Source organism: Pseudophryne corroboree, chromosome 1 (genome assembly GCF_028390025.1).
Source record: "Pseudophryne corroboree isolate aPseCor3 chromosome 1, aPseCor3.hap2, whole genome shotgun sequence".
Taxonomy (NCBI): domain Eukaryota; kingdom Metazoa; phylum Chordata; class Amphibia; order Anura; family Myobatrachidae; genus Pseudophryne; species Pseudophryne corroboree.
The window spans coordinates 247,832,598-247,849,388 of record NC_086444.1 but is presented as its reverse complement, the minus strand read 5'-3'; the positions used below and the strand labels follow the sequence as shown (position 1 = coordinate 247,849,388).

At 47.2% G+C, this 16,791-nt stretch overlaps 1 protein-coding gene across 4 annotated transcripts in view; it reads right to left on the bottom strand.

The window, feature by feature from the left end:
• DMXL1 (Dmx like 1) overlaps positions 1-16,791 on the bottom strand; it is a 444,894-nt gene that overhangs the window by 210,934 nt on the left and 217,169 nt on the right. For all 4 annotated transcript variants that reach the window (XM_063964182.1, XM_063964179.1, XM_063964181.1 and 1 more), the window contains exon 8: positions 16,327-16,516. In XM_063964182.1, the coding sequence (XP_063820252.1) occupies positions 16,327-16,516 (190 nt within the window). The remainder of the gene's footprint in view (positions 1-16,326; positions 16,517-16,791) is intronic.

Sequence of the window (16,791 nt, the reverse complement as noted above, 5' to 3'; positions counted from 1 at the left end):
CGCATCGCAAGGGAACATAAATACAGTGCGATTTGAACTACACGCGATGCAATACGCAGTAAAAAGTTCAAATAGCATGAAATAATCGCACCGTGTGTGGCTACAATAAGATATGCAAGTTCAAGCACAACAATTCGCTGTGATCAGATTTTTGACTGTACTATACAAGCTATACACAATGTGAAAACAATTTAAACTTCAAATGATGCAACTGGCCATACAAGCTCTGGGTGCTACAGGGATACAAAAACGGGTGTAGTGTGGTTTGCCGGCGGTCGGGGTCCCGGTGACCAACATACAGACGCCGGCATACCGACAGCTGGGCGAGCACAAATGAGCCCCTTGCGGGCTCGGTGGTGCGGGGTCATGGACCCCCAAGAGGGAGAAAAGATGTCGGTATGCTGGCGGTCAGGATTCCGGCGCCGGTATGGTGGTCGCCGGGAGGCCGGACGCCGGAACCCTGAAGACCACCCTACAAAAACCCCTCGGTATAGCACGGAGAATCTGGAAACAGAAAAGTAAAGTACCCACTTGCTTGTAGAAACTATTAAAAACTCTGCACCATTATAATTAACTAGCAATTTGGACCAATCAATCGTCAGGTCGCTAGCTATTGTGCAGGGTTGTTTTTTTTCTTTCTGACTTCCAACACCTTCCCACCTCCCTTATTCCTCCTATTCATCCTTTTTCCCCTATTGTGCAGGGATACGGTTCAATAGATCTACAGTTAGAAGGTCTACAGTCATAAGGTCGACCGTGAAAAGGTCGACATGGACAAGTCAACATGGTCATTATGTCGACCTATAACAAACATGAAAAAAGTCGACAGGTAAAAAAAAAAAAGGTCAGCACATAAAAAAGGTTGACATGGAAAATGGTAGATACAGGAAAAGGTCAACACAGCATGTATTTTATGTCATTATTGCAGTCTCTGCACGTAAACCCCCAATTAGTGTACCATTTTACTCCGCCATGCTTCGGGCAAGATACCCCGCTCCGCTACCACTACGCTCGGTACAGTAAAATATGAAATTAGAAAAAATATTAACAGAGAATTAAAAAAATAAAAAATAAAAGTGTGTCGACCTTATGTGCGTCGACTATTGGCAAGTCAACCATGTGAACCTGTCGACCATAAGCACTGTCGACCTTTCATAGGTCCACTTAATCACCATGTCGACCTAATGCAAGTCGACCATTTGGTGTTAACCTACTGACTGTCTAACTAACACTGTATATCTATAGACCGCATACCATTGTGCAGTGGTTGTTGTTTTTCTTTTCTCTCTCTTCTGGGAGCCCTCCCCTCTACCCTGCCAATTTGTCCCTTCTCCTCTCTCACAGAATCCGTCCTTTCTGCCCTGTCATCTAGTCCCCTCTTCACCATACCCTGACACCTTGCCCCTAACCTGGGACCATTGCTCTCTGCACTGCAACCTTGAAATAAACTTGCTTGTAAACATTATATACAGTATGCTATACTACAAATATTAATATTGTGTCTTACTTCTCAATGCTTATAACATGATGCAAATGTATTCTAGCATAAAGATACAAATATCATAAACAATGCATTAATTACTGCTGTTTAAACTAACTGAATTATTTTTTGTTAGCAGTCTGAGAAAAGAGAAAGAAAGCAAGAAATGAATCCAAGCCTTACACAAAACTCTACTGCTGAAAAAGCTAAGACCCCTATGTATGTATGTATGTATGTATGTATGTATATATGTATGTATGTATGTAATGGTGTAAAAATGTATTCAAATTATTAGCACAGAACAAAAAACAGTTAATGAAACAGAAGGTTACATTAACATAACAAGTGACAAGGAATATAATAATTATTATTATTATTATTATTTTTTTTTTTAAAGGAAAATAATATTTCTGCAGCTTGATCGATCCAATTCTACTGGTCACGTGTTAGGTGCTATTATATAAGTGCTGATTAAATCTATAAATAATGAATGCATTTAAATAAAAAGTTGCAAAATGGTATGAATTGCTATTTTTCAAGTTACATAGACATTAATTGCTCACTCAAAGCCCCTTAAAAGAACTGTAGCTCTAAACAGATCTCTTAGAGCAGCAGCCAACCCGTGGCTCTTGAGCCGCATGCAGCTCTTTCTTTATTCAAATGCGGCTCCCCGACACTCAAGGTCACGTAAGCACAACAGATCTGCAAACCGCTGCACTACATCCAGCAACACAGCAGCACTATGGGGACTAAGAACTTATGGAGCCAGATACTAGATGTGAGACACCCACCGGCAAACAGTGGACACATAAAGGGCTGCTGCAGTGGTACGAGCTGGGGTGGGGGGGGGGGGGTGATAAGGCTGTAATGACACATGAGGGTGGGCTGGAGTGACACAAGAAGGTGCTGACTGGAGAGACACATGGGGTAGCTGGCTGGAGTGACACAGGAGGGTGCTGGCTGGAGTGATACATGGGGAAGCTAGCTGGAGTGACACATGGGGAAGCTAGCTGGAGTGACATAGGAGGGTGCTGGAAGGAGTGGCATATGGGGGAGCTGGCTGGAGTGACACAAGGAAGTTGGCTGGAGTGACACACGGGGGAGCTGGCAGGAGTAACACATGGGGAGCTGGCTGGAGTGACACATGGGGGAGCTGGCTGGAGTGACACATGGGGGAGCTGGCTGGAGTGACACATGGGGGAGCTGGCTGGAGTGACACATGGGGGAGCTGGCTGGAGTGACACATGGGGGAGCTGGCTGGAGTGACACATGGGGGAGCTGGCTGGAGTGACACATGGGGGAGCTGGCTGGAGTGACACATGGGGGAGCTGACTGGAGTGACACATGGGGGAGCTGACTGGAGTGACACATGGGGGAGCTGGCCGGAGTGACACATGGGGGAGCTGGCTGGAGTGACACAGGAGGATGCTGGTTAGAGTAACACAGGAGCATGCTGAAGTGTATTATGTGGACATGGGTTTTTCAATTATTTTATGTGGATTTGTCTTTTTTAATTATTTTATGTGGAAGTGGCTTTTTCAATGTTCTTTATGTTGGCTCTAGCTTTTTCAATATATTTTATACCAGCAGGCACAAGGCCACATCCCATTTTTGCACGTGCACCTTCGGTTCAATGTCGGCTCTTAGATGTACCTAGCAAGATTTTGTGTCTCTTTGTCTCTGACTGGTTGGCCACCCCTGCCTTAGAGTCTAAGGGATCTGTTTAGAGCTACAGTTCTTTTAAGGGGCTTTGAGTGAGCAATTAATGTAACCTTTCAAGGACGTTATGAAATGTGTTTGTATGTATTTGGTTTAAGGTCTAAGGCTTAGACCTTAAACCAAAAACATACAAACACATTTCATAACGTCCTTGAAAGGTTACTTGGCAACCTGATTCTGTCAATACATTTAATACAGGTACAATAGCTCTTGCTATAAAGTCTGCTGAGAAGGAGACTAGTACAAATCAGAGAATCATTGATAAACACAAAATGAAACACTCCAAGCTTGCTTCATTCCCGATGGGAAGCATTCAGAGAGAGATTCAACAAATGCTACCCAAAATCTGAACACATAGCTGCTTGAGTTAATTATCTCAATGGGCATATGGCAACACACACACACCAGGTCTGGCTGGAGCAGTAATACACCAGAGTACATACTGGTTAGGTTCATCTCACTATAATGGTGTGCAGGGCTTAAAGTGGTCCTGGTGAGGTGGTGGAACTCATGGAGGAGAACCATGGAGGCACCAGGACCTGAGTAAGGAGTAGGTGGCTGCAGTTCATCAGTAACACTAGTGCCACCTGTATCATCGATTGACGCAGATGATGGGGTGGGCTTTTCTGTTGGAATTACTGTGAAGGGCAATGGAGATGGTGGAACTAGTTCCCCCTACCATTACAGGTGGTGGAACTCGGTTCCATCTCGTCCCCCCCCCACTTTAACCCCTGACGGTGAGGCAGTCTTTCTAGCACTGGATGGGGCAATAATTTAGCTCTGTAGAAATTTCAGAGTTCCTGCACACAGGTCAAGTGAAAAGAGTAACACTATTAAGACTAAAAAAAAACAAAAAATAAGAATTTACTTACCGATAATTCTATTTCTCATAGTCCGTAGTGGATGCTGGGGACTCCGAAAGGACCATGGGGAATAGCGGCTCCGCAGGAGACTGGGCACAAAGTAAAAGCTTTAGGACTAGCTGGTGTGCACTGGCTCCTCCCCCTATGACCCTCCTCCAAGCCTCAGTTAGGATACTGTGCCCGGACAAGCGTACACAATAAGGAAGGATTTTGAATCCCGGGTAAGACTCATACCAGCCACACCAATCACACCGTACAACTTGTGATCTGAACCCTGTTAACAGCATGATAACAGAAGGAGCCTCTGAAAAGATGGCTCACAACAACAATAACCCGATTTTTGTAACAATAACTATGTACAAGTAATGCAGACAATCCGCACTTGGGATGGGCGCCCAGCATCCACTACGGACGATGAGAAATAGAATTATCGGTAAGTAAATTCTTATTTTCTCTAACGTCCTAGTGGATGCTGGGGACTCCGAAAGGACCATGGGGATTATACCAAAGCTCCCAAACGGGCGGGAGAGTGCGGATGACTCTGCAGCACCGAATGAGAGAACTCCAGGTCCTCCTCAGCCAGGGTATCAAATTTGTAGAATTTAGCAAACGTGTTTGCCCCTGACCAAGTAGCTGCTCGGCAAAGTTGTAAAGCCGAGACCCCTCGGGCAGCCGCCCAAGATGAGCCCACTTTCCGTGTGGAATGGGCTTTTACAGATTTTGGCTGTGGAAGGCATCCCACAGAATGTGCAAGCTGAATTGTACTACAAATCCAACGAGCAATCGTCTGCTTAGAAGCAGGAGCACCCAGCTTGTTGGGTGCATACAGGATAAACAGCGAATCAGATTTTCTGACTCCAGCCGTCCTGGAAACATATATTTTCAGGGCCCTGACTACGTCCAGCAACTTGGAATCCTCCAAGTCCCTAGTAGCCGCAGGCACCACAATAGGCTGGTTTAAGTGAAATGCTGAAACCACCTTAGGAAGAAATTGAGGACGAGTCCTCAATTCTTCCCTGTCCGTATGAAAAATTAGGATAAAGCCGCCAATTCTGAGACACGCCTGGCTGAAGCTAGGGCTAACAGCATTACCACTTTCCATGTGAGATATTTTAAGTCCACAGTGGTGAGTGGTTCAAACCAATGTGATTTTAGGAATCCCAAAACTACATTGAGATCCCAAGGTGCCACTGGAGGCACAAAAGGAGGCTGTATATGCAGTACTCCCTTGACAAACGTCTGAACTTCAGGAACAGAAGCCAGTTCTTTTTGGAAGAATATTGACAGGGCCGAAATTTGAACCTTAATGGACCCTAATTTGAGGCCCATAGACAGTCCTGTTTGCAGGAAATGCAGGAAACGACCCAGTTGAAATTCCTCTGTAGGGGCCTTCCCTGGCCTCGCACCACGCAACATATTTACGCCAAATACGGTGATAATGTTGTATGGTTACATCCTTCCTGGCTTTGATCAGGGTAGGGATGACTTCATCCGGAATGCCTTTTTCCTTCAGGATCCGGCGTTCAACCGCCATGCCGTCAAACGCAGCCGCGGTAAGTCTTGGAACAGACATGGTCCCTGCTGGAGCAGGTCCTTTCTTAGAGGTAGAGGCCACGGGTCTTCCGTGAGCATCTCTTGAATTTCCGGGTACCAAGTCCTTCTTGGCCAATCCGGAGCCACGAGTATAGTCTTTACTCCTCTCCTTCTTATGATTCTCAGTACTTTTGGTATGAGAGGAAGAGGAGGGAACACATACACTGACTGGTACACCCACGGTGTTACCAGAGCGTCCACAGCTATTGCCTGAGGGTCCCTTGACCTGGCGCAATATCTGTCCAGTTTTTTGTTGAGGCGGGACGCCATCATGTCCACCTTTGGTTTTTCCCAACGGTTCACAATCATGTGGAAGACTTCTGGGTGAAGTCCCCACTCCCCCGGGTGAAGATCGTGTCTGCTGAGGAAGTCTGCTTCCCAGTTGTCCACTCCCGGAATGAACACTGCTGACAGTGCTATCACATGATTCTCCGCCCAGCGAAGAATCCTTGCCACTTCCATCATTGCCCTCCTGCTTCTTGTGCCGCCCTGTCTGTTTACGTGGGCGACTGCCGTGATGTTGTCCGACTGGATCAACACCGGCTGACCCTGAAGCAGAGGTCTTGCCTGACTTAGGGCATTGTAAATGGCCCTTAGTTCCAGGATATTTATGTGAAGTGACGTTTCCATGCTTGACCACAAGCCCTGGAAATTTCTTCCGTGTGTGACTGCTCCCCAGCCTCTCAGGCTGGCATCCGTGGTCATCAGGACCCAATCCTGAATGCCGAATCTGCGGCCCTCTAGGAGATGAGCACTCTGTAACCACCACAGGAGAGACACCCTTGTCCTTGGAGACAGGGTTATCCGCTGATGCATTTGAAGATGCGATCCGGACCATTTGTCCAGCAGATCCACTGAAAAGTTCTTGCGTGGAATCTGCCGAATGGAATCGCTTCGTAAGAAGCCACCATCTTTCCCAGGACCCTTGTGCATTGATGTACTGACACTTGGCCTGGTCTTAGGAGGTTCCTGACTAGGTCGGATAACTCCTTGGCTTTCTCCTCCGGGAGAAACACCTTTTTCTGTACTGTGTCCAGAATCATCCCTAGGAACAGCAGACGTGTCGTCGGAATCAGCTGCGATTTTGGAATATTTAGAATCCATCCGTGCTGTCGTAGTACTACTTGAGATAGTGCTACTCCGACCTCTAACTGTTCTCTGGACCTTGCCCTTATCAGGAGATCGTCCAAGTAAGGGATAATTAAGACGCCTTTTCTTCGAAGAAGAATCATCATTTCGGCCATTACCTTGGTAAAGACCCGGGGTGCCGTGGACAATCCAAACGGCAGCGTCTGAAACTGATAGTGACAGTTCTGTACCACAAACCTGAGGTACCCTTGGTGAGAAGGGCAAATTGGGACATGGAGGTAAGCATCCTTGATGTCCAGAGACACCATATAGTCCCCTTCTTCCAGGTTCGCTATCACTGCTCTGAGTGACTCCATCTTGAACTTGAACCTTTTTATGTAAGTGTTCAAGGATTTCAGATTTAAAATGGGTCTCACCGAGCCGTCCGGCTTCGGTACCACAAACAGCGTGGAATAATACCCCTTTCCCTGTTGTAGGAGGGGTACCTTGATTATCACCTGCTGGGAATACAGCTTGTGAATGGCTTCCAATACCGCCTCCCTGTCGGGGGGAGACGTTGGTAAAGCAGACTTCAGGAACCGGCGAGGGGGAGACGTCTCGAATTCCAATTTGTACCCCTGAGATACTACCTGCAGGATCCAGGGGTCCACTTGCGAGTGAGCCTACTGCGCGCTGAAATTCTTGAGACGGGCCCCCACCGTGCCTGAGTCCGCTTGTAAGGCCCCAGCGTCATGCTGAGGACTTGGCAGAAGCGGGGGAGGGCTTCTGTTCGTGGGAAGAGGCTGTCTGCTGCAGTCTTTTTCCCCTTCCTCTGCCCCGGGGCAGATATGAGTGGCCTTTTGCCCGCTTGCCCTTATGGGGACGAAAGGACTGAGCCTGAAAAGACGGTATCTTTTTCTGCTGCGAGGTGACTTGGGGTAAAAAGGTGGATTTTCCAGCCGTTGCCGTGGCCACCAGGTCCGATAGACCGACCCCAAATAACTCCTCCCCTTTATACGGCAATACTTCCATATGCCGTTTGGAATCCGCATCCCCTGACCACTGTCGCGTCCATAATCCTCTTCTGGCAGAAATGGACATCGCACTTACTCTTGATGCCAGAGTGCAAATATCCCTCTGTGCATCTCGCATATATAGAAATGCATCCTTTAAATGCTCTATAGTCAATAATATATTGTCCCTGTCCAGGGTATCAATATTTTCAGTCAGGGAATCCGACCAAGCCACCCCAGCACTGCACATCCAGGCTGAGGCGATTGCTGGTCGCAGTATAATACCAGTATGTGTGTATATACTTTTAAGGATATTTTCCAGCTTCCTATAAGCTGGTTCCTTGAGGGCGGCCGTATCAGGGGACGGTAACGCCACTTGTTTTGATAAGCGTGTGAGCGCCTTATCTACGCTAGGGGGTGTTTCCCAACACGCCCTAACCTCTGGCGGGAAAGGGTATAATGAAATAATTTTTTAGAAATTAGCAGTTTTTTATCGGGGGAAACCCACGCTTCATCACACACCTCATTTAATTCATCTGATTCAGGAAAAACTACGGGTAGTTTTTTCACACCCCACATAATACCCTTTTTTGTGGTACTTGTAGTATCAGAAATGTTCAAAACCTCCTTCATTGCCGTGATCATGTAACGTGTGGCCCTACTGGAAAATACGTTTGTTTCCTCACCGTCGACACTGGAGTCAGTGTCCGTGTCAGTGTCTGTATCGACCTGAGGTAACGGGCGTTTTATAGCCCCTGACGGTGTTTGAGACGCCTGTACAGGTATTAACTGATTTGCCGGCTGTCTCATGTCGTCAACAGTCTTTTGTAAAGTGCCGACACTATCACGTAATTCTTTCCATAAGACCATCCAGTCAGGTGTCGACTCCCTAGGGGGTGACATCACTAACACAGGCAATTGCTCCGCCTCCACACCATTTTCCTCCTCATACATGTCGACACAGCGTACCGACACACAGCACACACACAGGGAATGCTCTGATAGAGGACAGGACCCCACTAGCCCTTTGGGGAGACAGAGGGAGAGTTTGCCAGCACACACCAGAGCGCTATATATATATATATAGGGATAACCTTATATAAGTGTTTTTCCCTAATATAGCTGCTGTATATATTAATATGCCAATTTAGTGCCCCCCCCCTCTCTTGTTTTACCCTGTTTCTGTAGTGCAGGACTGCAGGGGAGAGTCAGGGAGCCTTCCTCCAACGGAGCTGTGAGGAAAAATGGGCGCTTGTGTGCTGAGGAGATAGGCTCCGCCCCCTTCTCGGCGGCCTTTCTCCCGCTTTTTTGTGGAAAACTGGCAGGGGTTAAATACATCCATATAGCCCAGGAGCTATATGTGATGTATTTTTAGCCATTTAAGGTATTTTCATTGCGTCCCAGGGCGCCCCCCCCCCAGCGCCCTGCACCCTCAGTGACCGGAGTGTGAAGTATGCTGAGAGCAATGGCGCACAGCTGCGGTGCTGTGCGATACCTTATTGAAGACAGGACGTCTTCTGCCGCCGATTTTCCGGACCTCTTCACTCTTCTGGCTCTGTAAGGGGGCCGGCGGCGCGGCTCCGGGACCCATCCATGGCTGGGCCTGTGATCGTCCCTCTGGAGCTAATGTCCAGTAGCCTAAGAAGCCCAATCCACTCTGCACGCAGGTGAGTTCGCTTCTTCTCCCCTTAGTCCCTCGATGCAGTGAGCCTGTTGCCAGCAGGTCTCACTGAAAATAAAAAAACCTATTTAAACTTTTACTCTAAGCAGCTCAGGAGAGCCACCTAGATTGCACCCTTCTCGTTCGGGCACAAAATCTTAACTGAGGCTTGGAGGAGGGTCATAGGGGGAGGAGCCAGTGCACACCAGCTAGTCCTAAAGCTTTTACTTTGTGCCCAGTCTCCTGCGGAGCCGCTATTCCCCATGGTCCTTTCGGAGTCCCCAGCATCCACTAGGACGTTAGAGAAACAATGAGTATATGGATGGATAGAAACGTCACAGTATTTCTCTTACGTCCTAGAGGATACTGGGGTTCCATTTAGTACCATGGGGTATAGACGGGTCCACTAGGAGCCATGGGCACTTTAAGAATTTGATAGTGCGCACTGGCTCCTCCCTCTATGCCCCTCCTACCAGACTCGGTTTAGAAAATGTGCCCGGAAGAGCCGTCACGCTTATGGAAGCTCCTGAAGAATTTTCTGCATTTAGTTTTCTGTTTGTTATTTTCAGGCAGGTCTGGATGGCATCAGCCTGCCTACTTCGTGGGATTTAGAAGGGGGGGGGGGGGGGGGGGGGCGGCCAAACCTCTTGAAGGGTTAATGGTCCCGTACCCCGCTGACAGGACACTTGCTCCTGAGGGAACTATTCGCAAGCCCCACCATGGCGAGCGTACATTCCCACAGCACTCCGCCACCCCTAACAGAGCCAGAAGAAAGAAGAGTGGTGAGTACTAAGCCGACGTCCCGGTTAGCAGATCGCCGGCCAATATGGCGGCATGAGGGTACGGAGAAGCATGGCTTCTCACCTGGGTGGATTGCGTCTCCAGACTCAGTACACAACTGCGTCTCAGTACACTGTACACAGTACCTATACTGGCAAACAAACTCTTAAAACTGATCTGGCTCCATTTTAAGCACAAAATTACCTCTGACAGTATAAAAAAAAGCGAAAAGGCCGCGCACCATTGAAGGGGTGGGGCTTCACTATGAGAGGATCCAGCAGGTCACCAGTGCCATTATCCCTCTGCAGTGGACACAGACGCTTACTGACAGGGACGCGCAGCTCCTCCGATGTGACTCCAGATTACCTCAGCGGTACCAAGGGGTCATAGCAGGGGGGTAGCGATTATTAGTGTACTAAGGGCCTAATTCAGACCTGATTGTAGCAGCAACTTTGTTAGCAGATGGGAAAAACCATGTGCACTGCAGGGGGGGCAGATATAGCGTGTGCAGAGAGAGTTAGATTTGGGTGGGTTATATTGTTTCTGTGCAGGGTAAATACTGGCTGCTTTATTTTTACACTGCAACTTAGATTTCAGTTTGAACACACCCCACCCAAATCTAATTCTCTCTGCACGTTACATCTGACCCCCCTGCAGTTCACATGGTTTTGCCCAACTGCTAACAAATTTGCTGCTACGATCAGGTCTGAATTACCCCCTAAGTCCCCAAACTGGGTTCTTAGTCTGTGACCCGGCTAAGCTTAGCATTAAGGACGCTGTGTGCTGGCTCCAAAATATCTCTGTCTCTCCCTGGAAGGGCTCTTTGTGGGTTAATTGTGCTTTTAACCTTTCCTGGGTGTGTGTGTGCAGTCACATTTACAATATGTCAGGCAAAGAGTGTGATTCATGAACAGTGGAGTGTTCCTCTTCCCCAGGAAACTCACTACTACCGTATGTACTCAGTATAGTGCACCTTCTCAGGCTAGCGGAGTTGAACCAGCGTGGCTGGATTCCATTAAAGGAATGATTTCCAATATATCTAATACACTGTCCCGCCATGAGAAAGAGATGCAATACTTAAGACAGTCTGTGGATGAGATCATGAATAGAGACTCAGTCCCCAAACAAGTGTCTCAGTCCGCTCCCATTTGTCCACAAAAGCAAACTCTGGCCCATATCCTGTAGTCTGACTCTGACGCTGAGGGGTCAGACATGGAGGAGGGGAAGGTGGATTCAGAAAGGGGGGATGCTGATCTGTCACAGGGAATAGAGGCTCTTATATAAGCTATCAGAGACGTTCTGCAAACTCCTGATAAAGTGTCAGAGGAGTGTGAGGAATCTTATGTTAATGTAAAAAAAAAATCCTCAGTCACTTTTCCAGTGTCAAATTAATTGAATACCCTGTTTGAAGAACCGTAGGTTAATCCTGATAAGAAATTTCAGATCTCTAAAAGGTTACTCTCATCTTTTCCTTTTCCTCCGGAGGATAGGAAAAAATGGGAATATCCACCGATAGTGGATGCATCAGTATCCAGGCTGTCACGGAAAATAGTGTTGCCTGTCCCTGGTGCAGCCTCCCTGAAAGATACGGCTGATCGCAAGATTGAGACTACACTCAAATCCTTATACGCGGCTGCTGGGTGGCCCAGAGACCCACTATAGCATGTGCGTGAATTACTAAAGCCATTGCTAGATGGTCAGGTAACCTAATTGAGGGGTTGGATTCCTTATCTAGGGTGGAGATTGTTTTACTCCTGCAACATATACAGGACTATGCGAACTTTATAGTGGAAGCCATAAAAGAAGTGATTTTGCTTAAAGCACGCACCACGGCTATGGCAGTGTCAGAACGCAGAGGCTTATGGTTACACCAGTGGACTGCGGACGTGGACTCCAGGAAAGGCGTGGAAGGCCTAACCCTCACAAGAGTGGCCTTATTTGGAGATGAACTAGACAAATGCATCTCCAAAGCTACTGTGGGTAAGTCTACATATCTTCCTTCTGCAGCTCCCCCCAACTAGGAAGACCTACTGAGGACCTACTCTACAGTCCTTTCAGACTGCCAAGTTTAAGGGCAAAGCCAGAGGATCTTCTACAGCCAACAGCGGCGCTAGAGGTAAACCACGCAAACCAGCAACTGCCGGTTCTCAGGAACAGAGCTCCAGTTCTGCTTCCGTAAAGCCTTCAGCATGATGGCGGACCGCGATGCCTGGAAGACTAGCAGGTGGGAGTCTGACTAAAAAATTTCAGTCACATCTGGACAACATCATGCCAGGATACCTGGGTCATAGATCTTATTTCCCAGGGTTACAGACTGGAGAGTTTCAGGAACTCCCACCTCACAGATTCTTCAAATCAGGCTTACCAGTTTCACAGGAGGCAAGTATAACCTTACAGGATGCCATACAAAAACTGGTACAAACGCAGGTCATTGTTCCAGTTCCACCTCATCTCCAAAACAAGGGGTGTAACTCCAACTTGTTTGTAGTACCGAAACCGGATGGTTCAGTAAGGCAGATTCTGAATCTAAAATCAATGAAGCCGTACTTACGAGTGTTCAAATTCAAGATGGAGTCTCTGAGAGCGGTGATCTCAGGTCCAGAGGAGAGGGAATTCCTAGTGTCTCTGGATATCGAGGATGCGTACCTTCACATTCCGATCTGGCAGCATCACCAAGCTCATCTACGGTTTGCACTGCAAGACTGTAACTACCAGTTCCAGGCCGTATCGTTTGGTCTCTCCATGGCACCAAGGGTGTTCACCAAGGTAATGGCAGAGATGATGTTACTCCTTCACAAGCAGGGAGTGAACATAATTCCGTACCTGGACGATCTTCTGATAAAGGCTTCGTCCAGGGAGAGGTTGTTGAACAGCACTGGCATTACAACCAAACTATTCCTGGATCACGGCTGGATTCTGTATCTTCCGAAATCTCACTTAGATCCAACTCGGAGGCTCCCATTTCTGGGAATGATACTGGACACACAGTCACAGAAAGTTTTTCTTCCGCTGGAAAAGGCATTGGTAATCCAGTTGATGGTTCGGGATGCCAACCCGGATATTGGTGCACCTATGCATTCACCTCTTGGTAGCCTCTTACAAGGCTCTTCAGTACGGAAGGTTTGATGTTTCATGCACGACCCTTCCAGCTCGATCTGTTGGACAAATGGTCCTAATCACATCTTCACATGTACCAGGGGATTCGTCTGTCGCCAAAGGCCAGGGATCTCCCTTCTGTGGTGGCTACAGACTTCTGACCTGATCGAGGGCCGACGGTTCGGGATTCAAAATTGAATTCTGCTAACCATGGACGCAAGCCTCAGAGGTTGGGGAGCAGTCACCCAGGGGGTGCAGTATCAAGGAAGATGGTCAAGTCAGGAAGGCATCTTTCCAATCAACATTCTGGAACTCAGGGCCATATACAACACTCTTCTGCAGGCCTCATATCTTCTTCAAGATCAGGCCATTCATGTCCTGTCGGACAATGTGACGCGCAGTGCCATACATAAACCGACAGGGCGGAACGAAAAGCAGAAAAACACGCTGCGGCATTGTCGGCGGTCTTCATTCCGGGAGTAGACAACTGGGAAGCAGACTTCCTCAGCAGACACGACCTGCACCCGGGGGAGTGGGGCCTTCACCCGGAGGTGTTCAGGTGCTTGACAAGTCGATGGGGATATCCACAGATCGACATGATGGCCTCTCATCTCAGCAAGAAGCTCAAGCGGTATTGTTCCAGGTCGAGAGACCCACAGTCAACGGCAGTGGACGCTCTGACAATTCCATGGGTCTATCAGATGGTGTACGTATTTCCTCAACTTCCTCTGATACCAAGAATTCTGAAAAGAATAAAAAGGGAAAAGGTTCAAGCATTGCTTCGGTTGGCCAAGAAGGGCCTGGCACGCGGTCCTCCTGGAGATGCTCCTCGAAGATCCGTGGCCTCTACTTCTTCGCGAGGATCTTCTGCAACAGGGCCCATTCGTCTATCAAGACTTACCATGGCTACGTTTGACGTCATAGACGTTGAACAGCGGATTCTTGCCAGGAGAGGCTTCCCTGACAAAGTCATCTTGACTATGTTCCAAGCCAGGAAGGGGGTAACGTCTAAACATTACCACCGTATTTGGAAGAAATACGTCTCTTAGTGTGAGAGCAGAAAATATTCTGCGGTGGAATTTCATCTGGGACGTTTCCTGCTTTTTCTGCAGTCGGATGTGGGCCTACGTCTGGGTACAATAAAAGTCCAGATTTCGGCCTTGTCCATTGTCTTTCACAAACAATTGGCTTCTCTTCCTGAGGTCCAGACATTCTTGAAAGTTGTTCTGCACATCTAACTCCCCTTGTGCCTCCTACGGCACCTTGGGATCTCAATTTGGTGCTGTAGTTCCTGCAATCAGACTGGTTTGAACCGTTACAGAAGGTAGATGTTAAATATCTTACATGGAAGACAGTCACACTGTTGGCCTTGGCTTCAACGAGACGTGTGTTGGAGCTAGGGGCGTTGTCTCACAAGAGTCCCTACACAATATTCCATGAGGACAGAGCTGAACTCAGAATTCGTCAGCAATTCCTTCCTAAGGTGTTGTCCGCGTTTCACATCAACCAACCTATTGTGGTTCCGGCTGTTAAGGACACCTCTGCTACTCCAAAGTCTTTGGATGTTGTGGGCTTTGAAGGTGTATGTGAAGAGCACAGCTCATCACAGGAAATCTGACTCACTGTTCGTTCTCTATGATCCCAATAAGATTGGGTGTCCTGCTTCAAAGCAGTCCATTGCACGCTGGATGAGGCTCACTATCCACGGCAGACTTGGCGGTTTCGAAATCTGTTCAGGCCCACTCTACTAGGTCGGTGGATTCTTCATGGGCGGGTGCCCGGGATGTCTCAGCTGTACATCTCTGCCGAGCAGCTACTTGGTCAAGTTCGAACACGTTTGCTACGTTTTACAAGTTCGATACTTTGGCCTCTGACGACCTTCCGTTTGGTCAATCAGTTCTCTAGGAACCTCAACACTCTCCCACCCGCTTTGGGAGCTTTGGTACTTCCCCATGGTACTAAATGGAACCCCAGTATCCTCTAGGACGTAAGAGAAAATAGGATTTTAATTACCTACCGGTAAATCCTTTTCTCGTAGTCCGTAGAGGATACTGGGCGCCTGCCCGGTGCTTCGTTCTTCCTGCACTGTTACTTGGTTACGTATTGTTGTTTGGTTCAGCTGTTGCTGTTCCTGTTTCAAGTTTGGTTAGCATGGTTTTCCTCTTGTTTGTGTGTGCTGGTTCGGAATCTCACCACTATCCTTATCTATCCTTCTCTCAAAGTATGTCTGTCTCCTCGGGTACAGTTTCCTAGACTGAGTCTGGTAGGAGGGGCATAGAGGGAGGAGCAAGCCCACACTATCACATTTTTTAAGTGCCCCTGGCTCTTAGTGGACCCGTCTATACCCCATGGTACTAAATGGAACCCCAATATCTTCTATGGACTACGAGAAAAGGATTTACCGGTAGGTAATTAAAATCCTATTTTTACAAAAACAACCAAAAATTGTGTGTAATGAAACCAAGAAGTTTTCTTTTAAATTTTTTTGTTGTCAAAAATATAGGACAATGAGTCAAAACAATTAGTAGCATAAGATTCTGAGGATGTGTGAATAGGCTTAAGCCCATTTTACACTGTGACTCGGGAAATGGCCAGGTCTATTAACCTGCCAAATTCCCAGTTCTTAGCTCCATGACACGGAACGTCTCATTTTGCACTGACCAAAATCCCGGGTTTTGCACGTTTACATGCAAATAACCGGGATTTTTATGGCAGTGTAAAAGGGGCTTTAGAAATGGATTAAGTAGGTAGGTTTTAGCAAAAGATTTAAAAAAAAAAAAAGTAATTAATGTAGTTGTCATTACACTATTAGAACTGTGAGCCAAATCTGACAAATTTTAATGTCAACTGAATATCAAGACTTGCTCCTGGGAAGGCTTCCACAGGGGAGAGAGAACATTTTGTGCATAGCAGTTCTTCAAGGTCATTTTCATAGGGTTACAAATGCCCGTCCATAGAGGCGACACTGGTTTTACACATTTCAAATAAAGACCCTGTCACAAATATTTTTAGCATCCTATGCTAACTGGAGACTTGAAGTCTTGCAGCTCATACCTCCAAAGCACTTTGCACACGCTCTTTACTTGAAGGATTTCTTTTGAAGTTATTATTTAAGCCGTCAGGCTCAACTTTTTGTCCGAATCCATCTCCATATAAAAGGCTGTCGTTGGGTAGTAATGTCTCTGCCCATAGACGGCAAACATTGTCTTTGCAGCAAGTCAGCAGAACATTACATACAGAGCCTCTATAAAACAAAGAGAAAACGATCACTTAGTATTTCTTACTTATTAAGTTCAGTGCAGATACCTGAATATTCCCATTAATTAATTTAAGATAAATGTATCTTAATATAGTAACATAGTTAATGAGGTTGAAAAGAAGCAAAATGCCCATCGGGTTCAACCTGCACTCCGTATCAAGCTGTGCACACTACAATGCACCATATAATTTTGCAAATCAACTCTGTTATAACAATTGATGAAAACATTTACACATGTAACTTTTTCCCTTCACATAATA